The 24,421-nt window shown below is 40.4% G+C and overlaps 1 protein-coding gene across 1 annotated transcript in view; it reads left to right on the top strand.

Moving 5' to 3' along the window:
- Positions 1 to 21,954, top strand: part of LOC122641750 (calpain-type cysteine protease DEK1-like) — a 70,694-nt gene extending 48,740 nt beyond the window's left edge. Inside the window, exons 17-30 of the mRNA XM_043835040.1 lie at positions 7,993 to 8,155; positions 8,282 to 8,353; positions 10,181 to 10,558; positions 10,656 to 10,771; positions 10,881 to 11,178; positions 12,532 to 12,851; positions 13,033 to 13,384; positions 13,556 to 13,876; positions 13,961 to 14,065; positions 14,206 to 14,334; positions 20,187 to 20,567; positions 20,668 to 20,805; positions 21,175 to 21,411; positions 21,503 to 21,954. Coding sequence (XP_043690975.1) covers positions 7,993 to 8,155; positions 8,282 to 8,353; positions 10,181 to 10,558; positions 10,656 to 10,771; positions 10,881 to 11,178; positions 12,532 to 12,851; positions 13,033 to 13,384; positions 13,556 to 13,876; positions 13,961 to 14,065; positions 14,206 to 14,334; positions 20,187 to 20,567; positions 20,668 to 20,805; positions 21,175 to 21,411; positions 21,503 to 21,808 — 3,316 coding nt within the window. The 3' untranslated portion in view covers positions 21,809 to 21,954. The remainder of the gene's footprint in view (positions 1 to 7,992; positions 8,156 to 8,281; positions 8,354 to 10,180; positions 10,559 to 10,655; positions 10,772 to 10,880; positions 11,179 to 12,531; positions 12,852 to 13,032; positions 13,385 to 13,555; positions 13,877 to 13,960; positions 14,066 to 14,205; positions 14,335 to 20,186; positions 20,568 to 20,667; positions 20,806 to 21,174; positions 21,412 to 21,502) is intronic.
- Positions 21,955 to 24,421: the final 2,467 nt, after the last annotated feature.

A 24,421-nucleotide genomic window follows, 5' to 3' on the forward strand; every position in this document is an offset into this window, starting at 1 on the left:
AGCTTGGTTTTCGGAACCCTGGATTGCATCACTTTGAGTAAATATAGGGTGAGTGTAGGGGAGTTAATTGCCCCTATAAAATATTGATCCCAGAAGGAAAAAATATCTTTATGATCGCATTTAAGGCAAAACAAATAATACAAAAACGGCTAAACCTGTCCAAATGTACATATGACTTTGGACACTGTTTAATGCCTATGCAGGTTTTATATTAGTTGAGAAAGACGAAAGAAAAGAATGATTTTGGCTTATCGAATAGACAAAGGCCACCGCTTTATTTATAATCATAGATCATTACAAATCTGGAAATAAATCCTAACATAAGCAACATGTGCAACATGTGCATAATGAACCTAGACACTCTAGGGTATCTGGGTCTAGGTCACAGGTCACTAAAACATTCGTTTACACTCCCCCTCAAGTTGGTGCATAAATGTCTCGCATGCCCAACTTTAATACGATAGGATGAAATGACTTAGAAGTTAAACCGTTGGTGAAAACATCAGCCAATTGATTTTTAGTAGTGACAGAAGGTGTTCATATCAGGCCTTCTTCAAGCTTTTCCTTAATGAAATGGCAATCCAGCTCAATATGTTTAGTTCGATCATGTTGTACTGGAGTATGGACAATGCTGATTGCAGCCTTGTTGTTACAGTAGAGTCTCATGGGGTCTTCAGAAGTAATGCCCAGATCTTTGAGAAAGATCTCTAACCAGAGTAGTTCACAAACTCCTTGTGCCATGGCTCGGTACTCAGCTTTTGCACTTGACCTGAATATAACTGAGTTTCTTGCTACGACATGTGACCAAATTTCTTCCTAAGAAGGTACAGTATCCAGAGGTGGAACGCTGATCATTTATGGACCCTGCCCAATAAGCATCAATGAATGATTTTAACTTCAAGTTGCTGTTATTAGAGAATAGAAGACCTTTCCCAAGAGAGGACTTTAAATACCGAAGAATCCGGTATACAACTTCAAGATGTGGAGCCTTTGGGTCATAAAGAAATCGGCTAACAATTCCCACAACATAGGCAATATCTGGTCTAGTGTGAGATAGGTATATCAGTCTTCCTAGAAGACGCTGATATCTTTCCTTATCGACTGAGTCACCTCCTGTGCAGCTAAGTTGATGGTTTACCTCAATAGAAGAATCAACAGGCTTGCATCCTAGCATACTTGTTTCTTCGAGAAGGTCTAGGACACATTTCCTTTGGGAGATGAAAATGCTTTCTGTAGAGCGGGCAACTTCAATCCCTATGAAGTATCTAAGTTGTCCAAGATCCATAGTTTCAAATTCTGCTTCCAATTGAGTCTTCAATAAGGAGATCTCTGCATCATCATCGCCCGTACCGTTATGACTATATCATCTACATAAACAATAAAAGCAATGATTTTCTTTTCCTTGTGTTTGTCAAACAAGGTGTGGTAAGCTTGGCTCTGTCGGTACCCAAACTTCGGCATAGCCTTTGGAAATGGCTAAACCAGGCCCGAGGAGACTGCTTGAGGCCATAAAGAGATTTTCGGAGTCTACATACTTTATGTGTTGTGGAGTTTGAACTGAAACCAGGTGGGATGTCCATGTAGACTTCTTCCAAATCCCCATTTAGAAAGACATTCTTGACATCTAGTTGCTGAAGGTTCCATTTGAGGTTTGCAGCACAAGAAAGTATTGCTCGAACGGAGTTTATTTTGGCAACAGGAGCAAAGGTATCTTGGTAATCAATACCGTAAATCTGTTTAAATCTCTTGGCTACCAATCTGGCCTTGTACCTTTCTATAGTACCATCGGCCTTTTGTTTGATGGGAAAAACCCATTTGTATCCTACTTATTTTTTCACGTCAAGACATTTCTTCTACCATAGCATCTTTCCATTTTGGGTCTAAGATGAACTCTTTCCAGCCCTATGGAATAGATATAGAGGATAACAGGGAAGCAAATGCACGATAGGAAGGTGATAATGACTTGTAGGACACAAAATTGGAAATAGGATGCAAGGTACATGATCTGACACCTTTCCTAACAGCAATGGGAAGGTCATCATTAGAAGAAGAGGAAATGTTACCTGGAGAGGGACTATCATCTTGTGGTGGATCGTGCTTAGGAGGCGTAGATGGAAATGGTAAAATTGGGTCAGGCAGAGCATGCTATTTCTCTTTCTTTCGCGTATAAGTGATGATGTCCTTGCTACTTGGAATAGGCCTCTCCCCTTGAACACGAACAATATCAATCACAAGAAGGGTAGTAGAAGGAATCTCTTCCTTTAGTTGATGTTCCCCTTGAAGAGATGACTGATAATAGGGTTCGGTCTCATGAAAAGTGAAATCCATGATAACAAACAGCTTCCAAGTAGGAGGATGATGGCACCGGTACCCCTTTTGGGAGGTAGAGTACCCTAAGAAGATTCAACGAATTGCCCGAGGATCCAGGTTGGAACGAGAAGGGGAAGAGTTGTGCGCAAAATAAACTCAACTGAATACCTTGGGAGGGAAGGTGAGAAGCAAGGGAAGGATCCGGAAGCTAGCTAACTGGAGTTTTGAAGTGGAGGGCACTAGAAGGAACCCGATTTATAAGAAAGGCAGCAGTAAGAACCACATCTCCCCAATAAAACTTAGGGACATGATTTGTGAACATCAGTACTCTAGTAACATCAAGAAGGTTGCGTTTTTTCGCTTTGGGATGCCATTTTGTTCAGAGGTCCGAACACAGGAAGTTTGAGAAAGAATGCCATGAGAATCAAGGTACTGTAGAAACGATCCATCAATTCATTCAGTGCCATTGTCACTACGTAAGACGTGGCCTTTGGCATTAAACACATTGCGAATCATATTGTGAACTGATTGAAAACAAGAAAAAGCCTCGGATTTAGTCCTAAGAAGATAAACCCAGGTCAAGCGAGTACAATTATCAATAAAGGTAATAAGCCATTTAAACCCACCCCTAGCAACAACCTTAGAAGGGCCCCATAAGTTTGAATGTATGATAGAAAAGGGTATCAAACTTTTATTGTCACTAGGAAAATATGAAGACCTGGTCTGTTTGGCAAACTCACAAACATCACAATGTAAATCATCCAAAGAACAATGTTTAGCAAAGGAAATAAATGACACAAAACATGATAAGAGGGATGTCCAAGACGACGATGCCACTGCTGGAGCTGAGTTAGAGCGCTCTCTGCTCGGGTAAGAGTATTAGCGGAGACTGGCAGAGAGGAAATTAGAGAGCCTTGATCCATGTTGTGGGACCATCCCATACTTTATCATATCCAATTATTGCCCCCGTCGTTAGATCCTGAAAAACACAGTGAGTAGAATAAAAGTGAACACTGCAATTCAGCTCAGTACTAAGACGAGAAATAGAAAGCAAATTAGCACATAAATTAGGGAGATTGAGGATAGGGGATAAAGAAATGGTAGGAGTAAAGGTAATAGTGCCTTTACCAGACATAGAGGAAAGGGAGCCATCAGCAACTTGAACCTTGTCCTTTCTAGAACAAGGAAAATAGGTATGAAAAAGATCCGAAGTGCTGGTCATGTGGTCCGTCGCCCCAGAATCAAGGAGCCAAGATGGGCTAGTCTCAGATGAAGCGAGAAAAATACCTGATTGGGCTAAATGAGAGGCAGTCGGGGTAAGGGGTGCTGTGGTAGAAGATGTAGGACCAAGCTTGGTCATCATACGCTGGAGTTGGGTCACAAGCTGTTCGGCAGACATAGAGGAGGAGCCAGTTAAAGCCTCAGTAATCTCAGTCAAGTGAGGCTGGGGATGAGTCGAACCAGATTTTCTTCCTTTCCCACCACCTTTAGGACGGCCATGGAGTTTTCAACAAGTCTCCCGAGTGTGACGAGGACGACCATAATAGTTGCATTTCACAGGTTCACGAGTAGCACCAGACTTGCTAATTGTCCCACCAGTATCCACTGATATAGAGGACTATGGAGTAGTGACAAAGGCAGACTAAGTGGGAACAACAGGAGGAATCATACCAGAATGACGGCGATCCTCATGCTGAATCATATTGTAAGCCTCAAGAAGTGAAAGGAAGTCGCTTCTACTCAAGATTTGAAGCCAAATCGGATCTTATTCTGGGTTAAGACCAGTAAGGAAATTATACACCCGTTCCATTTCACATTCTTTAGCAAATTTGGCTGCATCAGTAGGGCTTGTCATAGCAACGGGGTGATAGAAGTCCAGTTGCTGCCATAAGGTAGTGAGGGCAGAATGATATGCAGGCACTGGCAATTATTTCTGTGTGGTGTCACGAACCTGGCGACGAAGCTCATAGATCTGAGCATAATTACTGGTCTGTCCATAGGTGTGTTTAACAACTTCCCCTAGTTCTTTCGTAGTATTCAACAGAACAAAGCTTTGACTGATGGCTGGTTCCATAGAATTCAACAAGAAGGACATAATCAAGGCATCATTTGCTAACCAATTTTCCTTGCCAGAAGCCTCTGTAGGCATAGGGTTGTCACCAGTTATTTACCCTGAGAACTGATTACCATGAATGGTAAGGAGACATGCGCGTGACCGCGCAAGATAATTGTCCATTCAACTTGGTGAGTCCTGACTGAAGAGAATGGTGTTGTTTCTTTTTTGTTTCCAAATTCCTTTTGTTAGAGTTGGGGTGTATGAGTGTTCAAGAGAGTTTGCTTCTTTGGGTTGGGGTAAGGCGGCTATGTCCCCCCCCTGTAATTATTTCTATTTTCCACCTTCATTAATAAAAGTTTAGGGGCTTGATGTAGATTCATCATCGAAATGGGCTTATTTCTTTACAAATAAGTCTAGGATTGGGATATTTATATATGTTGGGCCTTTGATCCCAAGGGTTTTCTATGTAATAGGTCACTTTAATGGGCCTAAACTAGGGGTTCATAGGTTGCATACGGGATTAGCCCAATACTTAGTTTATTTTTCATGTTTTAGTGTTTTAAATTGAACCGGTTGAACCGTTGGTCCAATTTAAGTGAAATATTCCTATTGGCTAATAGGGTCTTATATCCTATTGGCTACTTAGGAATCGTCTTAGTTTAAGTGTTTTAATTGGTTTTAAGTTGTTTATTCCTACCCTTCCACGATTTAAGTGAGAGAAGTGTTTAGATTGTATTAGGATTTGGCTATTAGCCTTTTATTATAAATATTAAATTGTGGGAGGCTCCCACCACACAGTTGATGATTTAAAAAAAATACAGAATTGTGCTGCATTGCTGCTGCTGCTCCTTGTGAGATTGCATCCTTGTAGTTCTATCAAGGTGGAAAGGGTAGGTGGATCTCCTATGACTCCTTGCGCTGTGACGGCCGGGAGGATCCCTAAGATTGAAGGTGGTTCTATCCTTCTATGCTGTCCAAGCTTGCTGCCAGTGGATTGTACTGTAAGTTTGAGACCCTATTCTATTTCTAACCCTTTACTTCCCCCCAATCGATTCCCCTTTGTTTTTGTTTGATTTCATAAACCCTAATCACCCTTGATCCTGTCCAGCATTCCTCCCTCATCAGAATTTCATCAGATTTGGACCATAATTTCCCCTTAGCATCCCCTCTTTTGTACCCTAGGCTGCTACTCCAAATTGTCATTCAAACCCTAATTCCCTCTTCTCCATTAAAGCCCTACAAACCCTAAAATTTCCACAGCCTAACCTAACCATCAAAACCAGCCCAAAATTGGTTCGAACCTCCCTTCCACTGCCCCCTAAACTCGATCCAAAGTGCATCCCAAAATTCCCACCCTAAACCCTAGTTTCACCTACTTTCCTATTTCCAAAACCCGAAACCCTAACCCTAAATTTTCTGGAATTCTAATTTTCTTTTAAACCTAATTAAACCTAATTCAATATCATCCTAAACACCTGCCCAACTTTACTGTTTATCACAATCTCACATCCCCTTCATCTTAACCCTAGAATTTGACCTAAAACTCCTATTCTTCTCTATTGGAACTGCAGAACCAGCAGCCCCCTAGTTCCTTTGTTATTGGATCCGGGATATTTGGCCTCTAGTAGGACCTTTACCTATCTAGAGCTACATTAGGGCTTTCCCGGGTCCCAGATAATATTCGGGTAAAAAAAAAAAAAACCTCAAAAAAGGTCACACATAAGATGATCTAGTGACTGCCAGAAAGCATACGGACCATAAAAAATTGCTAGGGATGTCGGCACAAGGCAGAAAAAGGCTGGCAGCTCTTGGGCAGGTTGGCAGAAGGGCCGGCAAGGTCTAAAGAGATCGACAGAGGGCCTGGAAGAGGCGGCAGAAGCAAATGAGGCCAGGCGGTGGCCTAAACAGGGCGGCAGAGAGGTCGGCAGGCCTTGGCAGATCCAGGCGGAGGCACCGGAAGGGATTGGATGGTCTGGCGCAAGCAGGCAGTGGCAGTGGGAGGCTGATGTGATCGGCGCAAAAAAGAAGCCCTAAAGGAGGGCAAAAAGGGCCACAGAGGTGGCAGTGACGGTGGCGGTAGAGGCGGCAGTGGTAGGTAGAATGGTGGTGGTTAGTGGTTGTTAGTATGGTGCGACATGCATTAGCACATGTTCAGTCAACCATGCTAAACCAAGAGGCCGAAGCCTCGGCGGCAGCAGATTCTAAAAAAATCCCTAAGGCGATTGAGCTCTGATACCAAGTTGAGAAAGATGAGAGAAAAGAATATTTTGGCCACCGTCTCGTCACTGGAGGCACGGCAACCAGAGTATGGGAACACTTCTCCAGAATTTTTGACATACCCCTTCTTCCCACCCAAGGTTTTGGCAAGGTCTGGCAGGCTGCAATAACGTCTGTGCGTATATTATAGGAATTCTACTTTCCCTAATCATTTGGGAGCTATGGAAGGAGAGGAACTTTAGAAGGCACGGGGAAAAAAGGAGGACAGCCAGCTCCATCATTGAATGCATCAAAACCTGGGCGAGGGAGTTAACCTACCCGGCTAAGGTAGGTTCTCACGGTTCTGCTAGGGAAGGGTTGATCTTGCAGTGCCTTGGCTTGTCTGCACCAGACCCCAAGATGAAAGGTCCGTTGCCAGTATACTGGTGCCCTCCTTTTGTTGCGGTAAAGCTGAATGTGGATGGTGCCTGTCGTGGTAACCCTGGCCTGGGCGGCGGCGGGGGGGGGGGGGGATCATTAGGGACAAACAAGGGGAAGTCCTGGCTGCTTTTGCGAACTTTTATGGCCCTTGCACTAACTCACTGACAGAGCTACGGGCCTTGAGGGATGGGCTGAAACTGTGCAAGATGATGGGTTTAGTGGATGTGGTGGTTAACTGTGACTCAGAAGCTACTGTCAAGGCAGTTAACTTGTTGAGGAGCAACCTATGGGAAGGATGGTACTACTACAAGGAGATTCAAGAATTAGTGGCTGCTACACGGGCCAGGGTTGTGTTCGCTTACCGGGAGAGCAACAGAGCGGCTGACTGGTTAGCAAAGTATTCCTGTGATACGGAGACATCTGCCAGGTTTGAGCCTGGGAGCATGCCTTTGGGACAACTCCATACCATTCTTCGTGAGGACAAGGCCGGTTTGCCTGTCCTACGATGTTAATGGCTGTTTCTTCTTTATGCTCTTGTATAGGGTGGTTAGGCATTCTTGAGTGGTGTGACCTATTGATGTACTGGGCTGGGGTAAGGCGGTATGTCCCCCCCTGTATTCTTTATTATTTTTCCTGATTCTAATAAAAGCATAGGGGCCAGCCCGGGTCTCAGGTAATATTCAGGTTAAAAAAAAAAAAAAAAAAAAAAGACAGAGGCCACCGCTTTATTTATAATCATAGATCATTTCAATTCTGGAAATAAATCCTAACATAAGCAATGTGTGCAAAATGTGCGTAATGAACCTAGACACTCTAGTGTATTTGGGTTAGGGTCACTGGGTCATCCGTTAACAATCTCCTATAGAAGCTCCATGAGTTCCTACTGTGCCTGCTGCTCCTCATCATTATTTATGGTTTTTCTTGTTGATGTTGCTGACTCGCTGTTTCTGTTTTGGTCTCTAATATCTGCTACATCCATTCTTTGACAGTGCGGCATTCCTTGTTCTTTATGGAATTGCATTGGCAATTGAAGGCTGGGGTGTTGTCGCTAGTTTGAAAATTTATCCACCATTCGCTGGTGCTGCTGTATCAGCGATTACACTTGTTGTAGCCTTTGGGTTTGCTGTGTCTCGTCCATGCTCAACACTTAAGGTTGGTGCCATAAGAACGCTGACTTCATTGTCTGATGGCTTTATCTCCAAACAAATGTTTTGTATTTGATGTTTGTCTAATTCTTGCAATTTTGACTGGGTTGACATTGATTTTTCTATTTGCCAGATGATGGAAGATGCTGTACATTTTCTAAGTAAGGAAACTGTTGTTCAGGCAATAGCTCGTTCTGCGACTAAGGTACATCTTCTTGCTTGAAATGACTTTGAGTTCATTGTCTGTCTGGTTGGCCCTGTATCTTCTCAATTGTGGTTGAGATTGTACTGTGTTTTTTTACAATATATATCTCTGTTAATGATGATTAGAAATATGGCGAATCTGTCCCAATTTTCCATATGGCAAACATAGGTGGTCATAGGGGCAAATCCAGAGTGGTGGGCTGTGTTGTTTACCTTGATGTACGCTACGCCTTCTCACCATCTATCAAACACACACACAGAATCACACTGATATATCTGGGAAATTTACTATATACTTATAGTTCTTTGTATTTACATGAATTAACAGTTTAATACGCTTAAATAAGATTTTAATGCCATGATTACAGTCAATGCAAATGTATAGGTTAAGGAATCTTTTGATTTTTGTCTAGTTATTAAAGAGCATTTAGTGGTTTCCATTAGTTATGGATACATTATCAAATTAATCCAGGTTCTGACTTTATAATAGAATCCAATACGTATATTATAGTGGACCCACTGTAAGATGGGATATGCATCCTAATGAGTGCATTGTGCTTCTCCCCCAAAGAAAAAAAGATGGATCCTGGCTCGACTCTGGGTGCTCATGTGATAGAGTACCCTGATCCATTTCTACTGATCAAGTTTCAGTGTCAAAGAAATAGGGTGAATGCCTTGACAGTGAGTTCAGGGTGACTATATTATAAAAGTGGCCATTGATTCCATTATTATGAAATAACAATCTTGTCATTTTGTGAAACTTGGTAGAAGGAAAAACTGTTATTACAAATTTTATTTTTTTTGTGGCAATCATTTTCTAAGCCCCAGTTCCCATCTGGCAAGGGAAAAATGATTCCACTATTTTGAAATATTTTAGCTTGTTCACATTATTCCCTATGAGGGTGGACCTTGGTGCAACGGTTAGGTTGCTCCATTGTGACCAATTGCTCACGGGCTCGAGTCTCTGGAAATGGCCTCTCTTTGAAGCAGGGGTAAGGCTGAGTACATTATGACCCTCCCCAGACCCCGAAGTGGCGGGAGCCTCATGCACTGGGTACAAGCGCATTATTCCCTTTTTTTTTTTTTCGTTTTAATAAAAAAAATTGGGGAAACATTCAATGGGGCATATTTTAATAGAGATTTTTGCAATTTGCATTGTCGTATTGTGACAACATTGTACTTGTATTTTCTGCTACATTTTAGTAAAATTTCTTCTGAAATATGTTTGGTCTACTATCTTCTTTGACAATTGATTGGATCCTGTGCAAGAGTATGAAATAGACTGTTGGTCGAAAATGGATCTGCTTTTGCATGATCAAATGAAATATTAGTAAAAAGGTTCAAAATGTAAAATCCAGTGGGAGTTTGATATGTTGACGTTTCTGAGAAAGTAACTTCTGCTCCAGTACCCTGAGCAGGTACCTCATACTCCGAAAGCCCTTTCCATCTAGTACAGCTATAACCTATATCTGCCATTTCTAGCAAGCTCCTGTTGTTTTATGACCCATATTCCCATAATACATTCTTTGTAACAAAACATTTGGTTGCTAAAGACTTTGAATAGGTTTAATATTTTGTTTTAAGGCAAGTAATTACTAATTATACCCAAGATGCTAGTTCTTTCTGAGTGAAAGGTTTGACAACCCTAATTGGTTTAGCTCCCTTCATAGAAAATAAATTAGTTTTGTATCCCTGCGTATCTTCTTAGGTGTTGTGGTTTATTATAACTTTCTGGTTTTGTTTTAGCTGTTGATTGACCTTTCCTCCCTTTTATTTGTATCAGATTTTACAAAACTAATGCGAAGTTGCATTCTTTATGACCTTGCAGACCAGAAATGCTCTCTCTGGTACTTACTCTGCACCACAGAGGTCTGCTAGTTCAGCTGCTCTTCTAGTTGGAGATCCTACAATCATGCGAGATAGGGCAGGGAACTTTGTGCTCCCTAGAGCAGATGTTATGAAATTGAGGGATCAGTTGAGGAATGAGGAATTAGCTGCAGGATTGTTCTTCAATAGAATAATAGCAGGAAAGACATTTTGGCGTGAATCATCTGCTGATGTTGGCCACTGGAGAGAGATGTGTGCGCATGCCCGTATTCTGGCTTTAGAAGAGGCAATCGATACAGAATGGGTCTATATGTGGGATAAGTTTGGTGGTTATTTGCTTCTTTTGCTTGGTTTGACTGCCAAGGCAGAGAGAGTACAGGTGATTAATAATGCTAATTTGCTTGCTTACAAAATTTCTCATCTTTTTTTTTTACTTCTGCATTGTCACCTATGGGTTACCATTTGTTTTATGGCAGGATGAAGTCCGCCTGCGACTTTTTCTTGATAGCATAGGTTTTTCAGACCTAAGTGCCAAAAAGATTAAGAAATGGATGCCTGAAGACCGTAGGCAATTTGAAATAATACAGGAGAGGTATATCACTTCACACATTTAGTGATCATTATTGTCTGTGCATCTCTAAATAAGTGTGGACCTTTTTCCATTTGTTTCTTATTATTTTTTTTAAATTATTGACATGTAGTTACATAAGAGAAAAGGAGATGGAGGAGGAAATCTTAATACAGCGACGTGAGGAAGAGGGAAAGGGAAAAGAAAGGAGGAAGGTGCTCTTGGAGAAAGAGGAGCGTAAATGGAAGGAGATAGAAGCTTCTCTTATATCCTCCATTCCAAATGTTGGAAGTAGGGAGGCTGCAGCCATGGCAGCTGCAGTGCGTGCTGTTGGTGGTGATTCTGTTTTGGACGACTCTTTTGCTCGAGAGAGGGTTTCAAGCATTGCTCGTCGCATTCGCACAGCTCAGTTGGCTCGTCGGGCAGTGCAGGTGTTCATCTGATTAAAGATATTTCTGTCTTCTTTCATTGCAAGTTGAAACTTCTGCTGGAAAGTGTTAGCCAAGATAATTGTTCATTTTTTTCTCCTTCCAGGGGATTTACTCCTGAGGAGTTAAAACCATTGGGAATATGATGTTGAACTCTTTCATTACCCACTTTTCATAATGTCTATTTTGGTGGAACAGTCAATTCCTTTGTATTTATTTAAATGTGGCTTGTAATTATTATTTGTTAATATCCTTTGTATAGCTTTTGAAGTTGTATTAGTAATGGGAATGCTGATGGGATTTGTTAGAAACATTTGCCTCAAACTGAAACTCTTAATTTTGTCGATGTGGGAATGTAGTATGTCTTCTATCTGTAGTCAGTGTCTTTTTTACAGATGGGATTGGAAGAGTATTATGGATCCTTTTTCAGTATGTAACATACTCAGTGAGGTGATGAGTCCCTTACCCTAGATAAATTTAACAAGCTTTCTTGCAATGGATTGGGGTAAACCCGCTGATGCAGATGCACTACCTTGGACCGACCCAAACCCATTCGGGTATCCAGATGGAGATGAACCGGGTCCAGTTTGAGTTTTTTGGATCTAGTAGGATTTTAGAAATTTATGTTATTTGGGGAACTAATGTCTTACTTTATTTTATTAGTTAGGTACGTAGGATATTTGGTTTCCCAATTGTTCTTAGTTTCCTTATTTGAATAAGTTTCCTAGTTAGAGAGTTAGTCTTTGTTTTAGGAGTCTTTTATTTCTCTTTATATATGGTGTAATTCCCCATTGTTGAATAGATTGAAAAGATGAGTTGAGTTTGTGTTTGTGAAGAGCCTGCGTGGCTGGTTGTGTGCGATCCTCCCCTCCCCTTCTTCTTATTTCCCTTCTTTTCCCTGCAACTCTGAAATCTTATCTCAGGATTCTCCCTACTCCTAATGGCCCTCCACCACCCGCTGGATCGTATTGTTTCTTAATGGGTCTATTTCATGGTGTTGGGATGTAAATGACTTCCACTCTTTGATTTTATATTTTCTAGGGGAGCTAGGTCCAGACCCATCTCAGGAACCCATTTCATCATGCTCTTATTACTTGCCATGTGGCAGCTTAGTTGGAATCTAGAATCCAGATTTGGTGGATCATGGGCATTCAGATGATGCTCACAAGTCTACTGATTATTCTTCGCTCATTTTTTTTTAATTTCTATTATTAGCAATTAAAGTTCTTGATTTTGCAGTTATTTAATCTAACTAAAATAAGTCATGGTTGTATCTCTTCTCTTTTTCTGCTATTAAGCTGCATATTTTTTGTAAGCCATTATACAAAACTTATGGGTATTTATCTTTTTGGCCAGACGGGAGTTCCTGGTGCTATATGTATTCTTGACGATGAACCACAAGCAGGTGGCAGACACTGCGGCCAGATTGACCCAAGCATATGTCAGTCTCAAAAGGTTACTTTCTCTATTGCAGTAATGATCCAACCAGATTCTGGGCCAGTTTGTCTTTTGGGTACAGAATTCCAGAGGAGAGTTTGCTGGGAAATCCTGGTGGCTGGTTCTGAACAAGGCATTGAGGCTGGACAAGTTGGGCTCAGGCTAGTTACCAAAGGCAATAATCAAAGTACTGTTGCTAAGGACTGGAACATTGGTGCTACAAGTATTGCAGATGGAAGGTTTGTAGTATCTTCTCTCCAACATTAGCATCCCCTCTATAATTCATCAGGTTTTCATTGCTTCTCATTGAGCTTTTCATTGCTTTGATCATATGACCCTTGGATCTACCCTGTTGACATAATTTCCTGTTGGTTATGGTGGGATTTCTACCTAACTAGGTCTGCTCTAACTGCTATGCAGGTGGCATATTGTGACTGTGACCATTGATGCTGATGTAGGTGAGGCCACTTGCTATCTAGATGGGGGTTTTGATGGATTCCAGAGTGGATTACCGCTGCATACGGGCACTGGCATTTGGGATCAGGGAACGGAAGTTTGGATTGGCATTAGGCCACCAACAGATTTGGATGCGTTTGGAAGGTCAGATAGTGAAGGAGCCGATTCGAAGATGCATATTATGGATACTTTCTTATGGGGAAGGTGTTTGACAGAAGATGAGATTGGGGCTGTCCACTCTGCTACAAGCTCATTTGATTACAACATGATTGATCTTCCAGAAGATGGTTGGCAATGGGCTTATTCACCTAACAGAGTATGCATCTACTATCCTGTTTCAAATCATAGCCTTTCAATCTCTTGTTTGGTGTTTGTTGAAGTAAATTTAATCTGTTGGTATTTGAGGTGCCCAAAAGACATTTGTTTTCTGTATTGTTGCTACTTGCTAGCACTTTTTGACTAGTTGCTGTTTCCTGCCTTTGCATAGGTTGATGACTGGGACAGTGATCCTGCCGATGTCGATTTATATGATAGGGATGATGTAGATTGGGATGGACAGTATTCAAGTGGTAGGAAAAGAAGATCAGAACGTGAAGGAGTGGCAATTGATATGGATTCTTTTGCCAGAAAATTAAGGAAACCTAGGATGGAAACACAAGAAGAAATCAATCAACGGATGCAATCCATTGAAATGGCTATTAGGGAAGCTCTTTCTGCAAGAGGTGAAGCTCATTTCACTGACCAAGAATTTCCTCCTACCGATCAATCTTTATTTGTGGACCTAGAAAATCCTCCTTCAAAGTTGCAGGTTAGTTTCTCTGAATTGTATATTTATGTTTAACAAGTTTGTTAGTCAGATTGTCTTAAACCTTGTTTTGGTGTTCCATGCTAGGTTGTTTCTAAGTGGATGAGGCCCACTGAATTAGTTAAAGAGAACCACATGGATTCTCACCCATGCTTATTTTCTGGTGTTGCAAATCCATCTGATGTTTGTCAGGTATGCCTGGAGTTTCTTTTGTCATGCCTCTGGAACCTGTTGTCCTAGTCATGTGTGCTGTATCAGTCCATTTAAACATTGAATGATCACTTGAGAATTCCTTTCTGCTCCTTTAAGTGGCACAATTTTAACTCATACAGGGCCGACTGGGTGACTGCTGGTTCTTGAGTGCTGTTGCTGTTTTAACTGAGGTTTCACGAATATCTGAAGTAATTATTACACCAGAGTTCAATGAAGAAGGAATTTATACTGTTCGCTTCTGTATTCAGGTAATAAGTCCAGGAATTCCAAGCATGTGTTTAATTTTCCCTTTGACTTACTGGTTTCTTTTGTTTGGCTTACTTTCTTAAATGGAGGTTATAGTTGTGTGTGGGTATACTTCCTATGATGGAAAAAGTAGTTGTGATGCTGTCTGGGTGCTCTCACAAAAAAAGAAGGAATGATGGAGCTTGGGTTAGGAATCAGGATTGTAGAAATGACAATCAAGCGAAAATTGATAGAAAATCTGTTGTGATCTATTAGGGCTGTACTTAGTAAATGAGTGATAGCTCTATGCAAGATGGCTTTTAGGTCTCAATACCCTAGTTGTAAATTTGATTTCTTTTCAGCTGAAAAATCTGAACTCACTAGTTTCATTTAAATTCTTAGTTTTTAATATTTTGGCAATTTCCGCAATTTTGGCCATTTGAACATGTTTCGAATGCTGCAGCTGAAATGAATGAGAATTGTGGATTTGGATAATTTTCTTTTGGGTTAAATCTGTTGGTTTTATTTTGGGCCAAAATGAAAGCCTATTTATAAATAAGCTTGAACATACCTATTTTTTAACCCTATCGGATGGTTTCTAATGTCAATATATCCATGGAAAGAGAACTCGGTCGAAACCACCAAAATATCTCAGTTTCGCAAAAAACCGAGACTAGTTAAGATGGGAGTTTAAAAACTCACTGGTTTCGACCAGTTTTGACTGAAACAACCCATATTTCGCAAGTTTCGACTCTCATACCCATTGAAACTTGAGGAAACCTAGCTCGAAACCAAGACAGACACTTATTTATGTCAGAAGCCAGGATAGACACTTATTTATGCCTAATATCATTTAAGTAAATGCTTTTGTATTTCATTTATTTAAGATATTATTCATAAATAAGCAAGTACCCCCCTATTTGAATCCAATAAAAATAGGTAAAAAATAAAATTCCAAAAGGATAAAAAATCAACCCCCCCAGTTCAAGAACAAAAACTGATTTTTTAGCGGTAGGTGCAATGTTCAACTTTTAAATGCTGGGGTTTTTCTCAAATCTAAAAATTTCATAAATTTAATATGGTAAAACATTGCTAAAAACCAAAAGTGCAATAAAATATTCATTTGTTTTGATGTCTAAAAAAATATTTTCATTCAGAGTGATTTTGACAGCATTTGCGTACACCAAATTTAGTTTGACCGGTACATAACTCCTTCAATATAAATCAGATTTAAGCAATCTTAGATTTGATGGAAAGCTTTTTTTAAGTAAATGACAAAAACATTTACTTAAATGCTATTAGGCAGAAATAAGTGTCTGTCTTGACAACTATGATTCCCAGTACACTATGCGTACACTAGTAAACTTGGGTAAAAAACCACAAGTACCATTTTGAGTGTTTTTTTTTAATATAGTTCATGCATTGTGTTTAGAATGTCAAAAATAGGCTGTATACAAAAAATCAGATCAAATGAAGCATTTCTGGGCCTCGAAACCACCAGCTCGAGTTGGCTGGGAAAAAATCACAGGTTTCAACCGGTTTCGACCATATCTTGGTTTTTGGCTGGTCGAAAACCTAGTTTTAGAACCGTGAATATATTATTAGGGAGAAAGTTCTCTTTCCGGGAGTGTGGCCTACGCCAACACCCCCATGAGTCTATTTGTCTCCTCTCCATATGAAAAGACACCTCTGCCCCCTTGTTTTGAGGAGGAGAAAGACACATGGGAGTGCTGGTGTAGGCCACACTCCTGGACAGAAAAATATTTCTCATATTTATATTATAAATTCTGTGTATTCGTGTTATACTTGTAATATTTTATTCGGCTTGAATCAATCTCTAATTTATTTTAAGGAAAAATTTTGCTTTACATGGCCCCATTTTGGAAGGGCTTCCTAAATGCATAGTTGTCACGGCGTCACGGCGATCCAAGTCGGTGGAGGGGTGTCACGGCGATATATCGACATGTCGCCGAGCATGTCGACCATGTTTTATTTTTTATTTTCTCTATTTTTAATGTTTTAATAGATGTATACTCAAGCCATGTTTTATTTTTTCTCTATTGTTTCTCAAGTTTTAAGAAGAAAATTCAGAAATTGAAGAAGAAATCGAAGAGGGAAAGAAGAAATCGAAAGAAATCGAAGAGGGAAAGAAGAAATCAAAAGAAATTGAAGAGGGAAAGAAGAAATCGAAGAGGGAAGAAGAAATCGAAGACAGGAAGAAGAAATCGAAGAGGGAAAGAGAGACAAGAAGAAGAAATCAAAGAGGGATGCCATGGCGTAGGTCACCATGCAACCCTCTCCAGCGCCAGGACGCCATGGCAATGCCATGACAACTATGCCTAAATGGTCCACCATTTTGAGCCACGTGGGCAGATGATGTGGCAATTTAATTGTTGGATAGAGAGGACATGGTCAGGATAAGTCACACGTCCAATTGCAGAGCCTAATTCAATCAAATACACTCCAGTGTATTGGCATGCTTCCCCATGTATATCTATGCATGACTACAGTATTGTGCACTCTCCCATGGTCCTTGGAACTTTTTGCCACTTGGAGAACTATGATTGGACTGAAACTTGACATGTTTGCAGAAGATCTATGCGTGTACCTGTCCACTATTTGGATCCGATCTGATTTGTCACGTGGCAGAATTTTTAGGGCCATTGAGGTGAAGCTTCCTATGTAGCCATATAGTAAACCTTTGACCTATTTTTAGATGTATATGAAACAAAGAAATTTCTCCAAAATATTTTATTGGAACTTCTGATGTGCTAAAAATCTTCATTTTGGAACCAAAAATTAAAGAGCCACTGTAATGAAATTGTAAGTAAGCCTAATACATTGGAATTGCTAAAAAATGGTGTTTGGTTTTAATATTTAGCTTGCAGGATGATTAAAATTGATTAGAATGATCAGATAAGGTAAAATATATCACAGGGAGTGTCTGAATGACACCTCTAACTGCATTTAGAACTTGACACCTTTTAAATGCCCCTTGTCTTATTTCTAAAATAAGTTGAAAGTGACATATCATGTCATTATCAAAAGGTGCCATCATCATGCACATTTTAGAGTATGCATATGAATTGACACTATTACCCTCATCGGAAAAAATTGTGTCAAACCAAAAGGGAAAAAATGTAAGGTTACAAATTATTTGACACCTTGAGGGGTGTCAATAAGAAAATCCCTATATCATATCTATGCATGAAACTTCAGAGCCTCTTATATTCATTTTCATGCAGACTAGACCAGTGTAATCAGAACATCTCCTTGGTAGTTATTATGCCAAGTTGGGACTTGTTGTGCTTGCCTTAGTTGCTAGGTGGGGCCTCGGTCCATCTCAAGTCAATTAGGCATTCATCTAAATATCATTAACATGCTTCTTCTTTCCCCACTCTTGTTGATCTTTAAAAAAAAAAACCAACATTCTTTTTATTTAGTTTAATGACTTCTTTTTTGGGGAACTTAATTGAATATACAAAAAGAATTTCTAAATTGCTGAATTACATAGGGTTGTGGACTCACTGCCATATTGCACTAGCACTGTAAAGGAAATGTTAATGTATGCACAGGCACACGACCATTAACCCTGTCTTTTAGTTGAGAGATTTCATTTGATCATTTCTGCTTTCACCCTCTGCCTTTGATGGAATAATGGCTGAAAAGAAATCCCCGTACATGAAGTTCCGAATGGCACATGTCTTGAAATGCTCACCCAGACTCCATCCTTTACTGTTTTGGGCTCTCTTGAATTTTGCCCCGACCCATCCGGCAGCTTTCTGCTTGCCAACTTGTAGAAATCCTCTTCCTCTCCTTACTTAAACCTTATCTTCCTCAGAACCCACCCACCACCCAACCATTCCCTCAAGTATTGGTCTTGGGGGACATAGGTTGTTGGAAACCTGGAAGATATATTCACTCCACCATGGCTATAACTCCCATGAGTCCTGATGTTCATAATTGTTGCACCTGTGTCCTATCTCTGGCCTCCAAATAAGAGTAATTCCTTCAATGGTTTCCATTGTGCCACATTAGGTGTTGGACAAACTGGACTCTGGAGTGCCTCAGCTCCAAAGTGAATCTCAAGAAGACCGAGGAGTTGAAGATTATGTAGATAAATCAGTCAAGTAAAGCTCATTGGTGGGCTTGTGTCACTCTGGGACACAGGATTTGGTCCATGGATTGATTTGAATAGAAGTAGAACTGGGCAGACCTTTGGGGTTGATCTGGAACGGCTGGTCCCATGTTAACATCCAAGAAGCTAGGGCCTGGTCTAAACTCATTTCCACGGTCAACCTAGATGAGAGATTTAGGGAAATGTTGGTTGCCAGAGGAGAGGTTTGCAATTGCTGGAGTGGAAGACGAGAGACCATTCACAGCAAAGGTGAGAACTGCAGAGGAATCTCTGCATGGGTTTTCTCAATTAGCGAGCCACACAAGGGTGGTTTAAGGAACTCTGTGGTTGTTATATTCTTTGTCTGGATTTAGGTGTTGGTACGAATAGGGATAAAGGGATTTGGCATCTATTTATAGTGGTCAGATTTTAGGGCAGAAGTGCGAGAGATGGAAGAGGAAGAACCACCTCTTAGGGAACATAGCATCGAGGAATAGTGTTGGCATCTGATTTTCTCACTGACATTTGTAGATAAGGAAATTTGCATGGTGATAGTGCATATATTCTGGGGTAATTTTTTCCAACTCTTTCCCTTTTGTTTCTCATTATCTTGTGTTGTTAAACTATATTGCAACGAGCTATAGAAGCTGAGAGATGTTTTTAACAAAAAGATGGGGGATAACGGAACATATAGCAAAGTCCATAGATAGGATTTCCTTCTCTTTGGCATGTCTTTTTATGTTGAAGTGGATGAAAGAGTAGGAGGAATACATAATGCAAGTAAAATTGTAATATGGAATCATTATTTATTCTATATTATTTTCTTAAGAATAGTTTATTTTATTTTTCTGTTGTATTGCTTGTAATTGGATACATTCATTGTTTGGGGGAAAAATTGAAATATCAATTAAAGTTGGAAATAAATTCACCCCTCCCCTTAAAGGAGCTCGGGGCTTCCACCCCCCCCCCCCCGCTTCTCCCTCTCTGGCCTTGGTAATATAATTTTTTTATTCACAAAAAAAAAAAAAAAAAAAAAACAGAGGTTATTAATACAGAAAGCTCCCCTTTTAGATAATGAATTTATGCTTCAAATATGCTGCAAAGTGCCAATGAAATGATTTTTCCCCATTTTATTTCCATATGTTCCCTAAGTAAATCTGCCATGTCATTGGGCCACCTTAGGATAGGGGAGAACATAGGTTAGTGGATGCCAAGAGCTCTTCGTGCTGGATGCCCAATCAATGAGTATGTTCTCCTCGGTCATCTTCTCAATAGTTTATCCTCCTATCCTCAGCTCTAACAAGACAGGCAGAGCCTTAGAAGGGTGAAAAGGGAACCAATCTTTGGAATTTGACTCCTTATGATGTGAAGTGGGTGTATTATGGAAACAAAGAAGCTGGAGGGTGGTTAGTGGCTACTCGAGATCTTTCTGTTGAGTGTGTGCCGATATGAATGAAGAGGGAGGGAGGGAGAGAGGGAGAGGGAAGGTTAAAGCTTCATTTCAGTGTGACTTGAATTTAGCTGCAAATACTTCTATCCTGTTTCTCTTTCTTATAGGAAAGCCCGCCAACACCAAAAGTGGCTGGGTCATCTATTGCACACTCATTCAGCTGGGGCCTAATAATTTCCCCATCATTGGATGCTGATGAGCATGACTTTGTGCTTTTACTCTATTATTTTGGTTATCATTTGGTTGTAGTGCTTGTTGGCTTGCTTAGTAATCCTTTCTGCATATCTTGTTTGTGATCTTTTATGTAGGGTGAATGGGTCCCTGTTGTTGTTGATGATTGGATTCCATGCGAGTCACCTGGAAAACCAGCATTTGCTACTAGTAGGAAGGGGAATGAACTCTGGGTTTCCATTTTGGAGAAGGCATATGCCAAGCTGCATGGTTCTTATGAGGCACTAGAAGGTGGACTTGTACAAGATGCTCTTGTGGACCTCACTGGAGGGGCTGGTGAGGAGATTGATCTGAGGAGTGCACAAGCCCAGATTGATCTCGCAAGTGGGAGACTCTGGTCTCAGTTACTACGCTTCAAACAGGAGGGTTTTCTTCTTGGTGCTGGCAGTCCATCTGGTTCAGATGTGCACATTTCATCCAGTGGCATTGTCCAGGGGCATGCATACTCGTTATTACAGGTAAAATAAAGTGGTAGCTCTTGTTTGGCTTTATCTACATTTCTGTGGTAATAAATTCTAGTAGCAAATTACCTATCATCTTTACTAATTTGTGTTCCAGGTAAGAGAGGTAGATGGCTACAAACTAGTTCAGATCCAGAATCCATGGGCAAATGAAGTTGAGTGGAGTGGCCCTTGGTCTGATTCATCACCTGAATGGACTGATAGGATGAAGTACAAGCTGAAGCATGTTCCTCAGGTACTTATTCTGCTTATCTTTTTGCCTTGTTTTTCCTTTATGGATGTCATACGTCCATTTTTGTATTTCTGTTTATTGTTTTCAGTGATTTGATTGAACTAGATTTGGACCAAAACAGAAATATTGACTGATATTTATCAACACATGATGACGTTTTTATTGCATCCTTATGGGTACATATATTGCAACCTATGTTCTTCATTGTATCTGTACAAAGTTGTATCCATTTTATGATTATGAAATAGGATCCATGTAGCCAATGCCATGTAGTTGGGAAATGCCTTTGTTTGAGTTGAGTTGTATGCGTTTTCATTATCCTTCTCACCCCCCCCCCCCCCCTGACAATTGCCTGTTTCTGTTGTTGGACAGTCAAAAGATGGTATATTCTGGATGTCATGGCAAGATTTTCAGATTCACTTCAGATCAATATATGTTTGTCGGATCTATCCCCAAGAGATGCATTATTCTGTCCATGGGCAGTGGCGTGGTTACAGCGCTGGTGGTTGCCAAGATTATGACACATGGAATCAAAACCCACAGTTTAGGCTGAGAGCTTCTGGGCCAGAAGCATCATTCCCAATTCATGTGTTCATTACATTAACTCAAGTATACTTAATAGCCTTGTAATATTTTACTTGTCTCTAGGTACCTCTTTTTGACCAGAGACAACTAATGAGCTTCCATTTTTCATGGCCAGGGAGTGAGCTTCTCAAGAAAGACAGCTGGGTTCAGAAATTATCAATCCAGTCATGATTCAATGATGTTCTACATTGGAATGAGGATACTGAAGACGCGTGGTCGTCGTGCTGCATACAACATTTACTTGCATGAATCAGTTGGTGGGACAGACTACGTAAATTCTCGTGAAATTTCATGTGAAATGGTTCTAGATCCTGATCCCAAAGGTTACACAATAGTACCCACAACTATCCACCCTGGGGAAGAAGCACCATTTGTCCTCTCAGTTTTCACTAAAGCATCGATAACCTTGGAAGCTATGTAGTATCTGATGGTGGCCTATCAGGCGGCTGGTTTTGTTGTGCTACAGTTGAGCACTTCTGCCTGGTCTTGGGTTGCTTGTGTTGTCCTTTGACTTGCACACAGTGGTCATGTTTTGATTCAACTACAAGTGGGTATAACACCAGGACTTGGTAAGATTTTAATCTCAGATTTTCTTCACTGCTGCTTGGTTGTCAACCCTCATTATCTAAATGTTATGTCTTGCTCCTGATTTTTATCATGACTGATATACTGATGCTGTAAAGGGGTGGAAGATTCCATTGCATCCATTTTCCTTATCTGCTTTCAGATTATGGTTGAGTATATTGATGAAATTAAACCAGGGCTGTCCTGTGTACAAAAGAAATAGTTAGCTACTCTGTAAAACTGTGAGCCTCACCAAAATCCTTGATGCCCCTGAAGAGGGACAAAGAGTAATTAAAGAGTAAGAAGGCTGTTCTCTACCACTTGGTCAACTAACAGGCCCTAACCCTCAAAAGTTCAATTATTTGTTCCATCAATGTGCAAGAAGCTTTAGTTGGCTGTGTAAGCACTCGGAAGTGAAACTTATGCCTTAATAAAAGGAATAGATGACCAAGTGATAGACCGCTAGCATTGAACACGAGGATGGTATTTGGAATAAACTGCTTTCTTTCGATCAAATGGTCAGACGTTAAGATCTTATTGAAGTATGCTATCCACATGAAGAATGTCATAACATGGTCAGCAGTTGAATCTTAATGGAGCATGCTGTCCACTGTTCACATGAAGAAACCCACTTTGGTGGAGATGTGGAAGCTCTAAGGAGCTTTTCCTTTTCATTGCATAATGTGAGGCCAAAATTGTTTATGCAATGCCTCATACTAAACCAAAATTCTCTTGGTTTTACATTGATAACTGGTGAGGCTTTCATCCTTTCTTTTATTGATTCTGGTTGGAAGCTTGTTCTTATGTACAAGTTATCTGAGTTTGTGGTCTAGTCATGTTGAGAGATACAAGTGTAAAGCTTTGCTAAATTAATTGTTTTGACGTTTGGTCTTCCCATGTTATTCTTGTTAATGCTTGAAATGTTTTACGAGGGTTGATTAGAAGATGCTGAGTAATTCTAATGGTTCACTTGATCTCTGTTCGCAGGCCCGGGTTGGGGTGGGCTTCCGTTATCATCTGCAAGAATGGCAGTTTGAGTATCATTTCCAATTTGAGGGGTGTTTTTTTCCTGTGTATGCTCCTTGCCTTTTGACTTCTGTGTGAATGCACTCCATTGAGTTGGATTCAGTCATGCAGGGTGGATCGATTTAGTTAAAACAGAAAATGGAATTCAATGGAGTTTGTAAGCTCTTTCAGCCTGGCACGCCTGAAATATATACCTGTGCCAGCATCAACCAGGGTTTTCTGATGAAGTCTGTAAATAGCAGAGTGGGTGTTACTTGTAGGCATAGTCAAACAATCATGTAGAGTTGTACAGAAAGAGAGATTTACTGATCAAGGGAGGAGTACAGAAGGGCATTGCAGCTAGAAAAAGGTAAACCATATTTCAGGTGCAATTTTTCAAAATGCCCATGTAAAAAAATGGTTGGTATTTGTATTACAATGCTTTTTTTTTTTTCCCCGTAATAGAATCCCCCTTTTCAATGTCATTTCAAGTTATTATCTTGCCTCGAATTCTATCCCTCTTCCCCTTCTGTTCTTGTAAGGCCTTCTTGGGCATCTTTTAATTTGAACTATTGGTTTTTTTTTTTTTTTTTGGGGTGCATATTTGAACTGTAGTGGGAAGACACGTTTTTTGGTACATTCTTGAAAGCTATTTTCGCTAAAAATCTGCATTAGGTAATCCATTATATTTCAAGGGAATAAGTTTCCTACGAGGACAGGTTACTATTTCTCTCATTTGGGATTTTTTTTAGCATTTTCTCTCATATGTTCATCATGTGGATCCCTTGTAGATGATACTGCTGTCTGCACGCTGCGTTACCAATGATTGGCGTGTAGATTCTTCTTCACACTGGAGTGGTGGGGAATCCTTTCCCATGTTCCTCTCTACACTGGCGTGGTGGGGAACCGTCTCCGATATTCCATATTCCAAACAACCTAAATTTTAAATCAACACTGCTTAAAACAAAACATCTCAAGCGAAATTTTCTTTTATAGGAAAAAATCCTGGAATATGGCTCCTTTGCCAGGATAGGGTGAAATGACTATCCCATTACATGAAATGCAGAAATCTCATCCTTGTTGATGCCTTTGTATGCGTTCTCATTGGTCTTTTGATGATGTAGGAATCCCTCCTGTGTTTATTATCGTTTAGAGGTATTAGACGGTCCAGCTTCCATCATGATTGTGAACGTACACCACCTGTCTTATTTTTACCATTTACAAGAGGAAAGATATGTACGGAAACAAAATTAAAATGTGATTGGCTCTCACACATCCAGGTCTGTACAGATGATCCATTCTCTTTTCCGCCCCTCACTTCCCAGGTCAATTCCCAGTTTCCTATTTTTAAGGGATAGTTCTTAAGGGTCGGTCTGGATCTGGCCTCTTTTTTAGCTTGCTGAATTAATGATTCAAAATGGTATTTAGTAATTCAATCGGAAACCCATCACGCCTCCAGCTTTCC

This window comes from Telopea speciosissima, chromosome 10 (genome assembly GCF_018873765.1).
Source record: "Telopea speciosissima isolate NSW1024214 ecotype Mountain lineage chromosome 10, Tspe_v1, whole genome shotgun sequence".
NCBI lineage: Eukaryota > Viridiplantae > Streptophyta > Magnoliopsida > Proteales > Proteaceae > Telopea > Telopea speciosissima.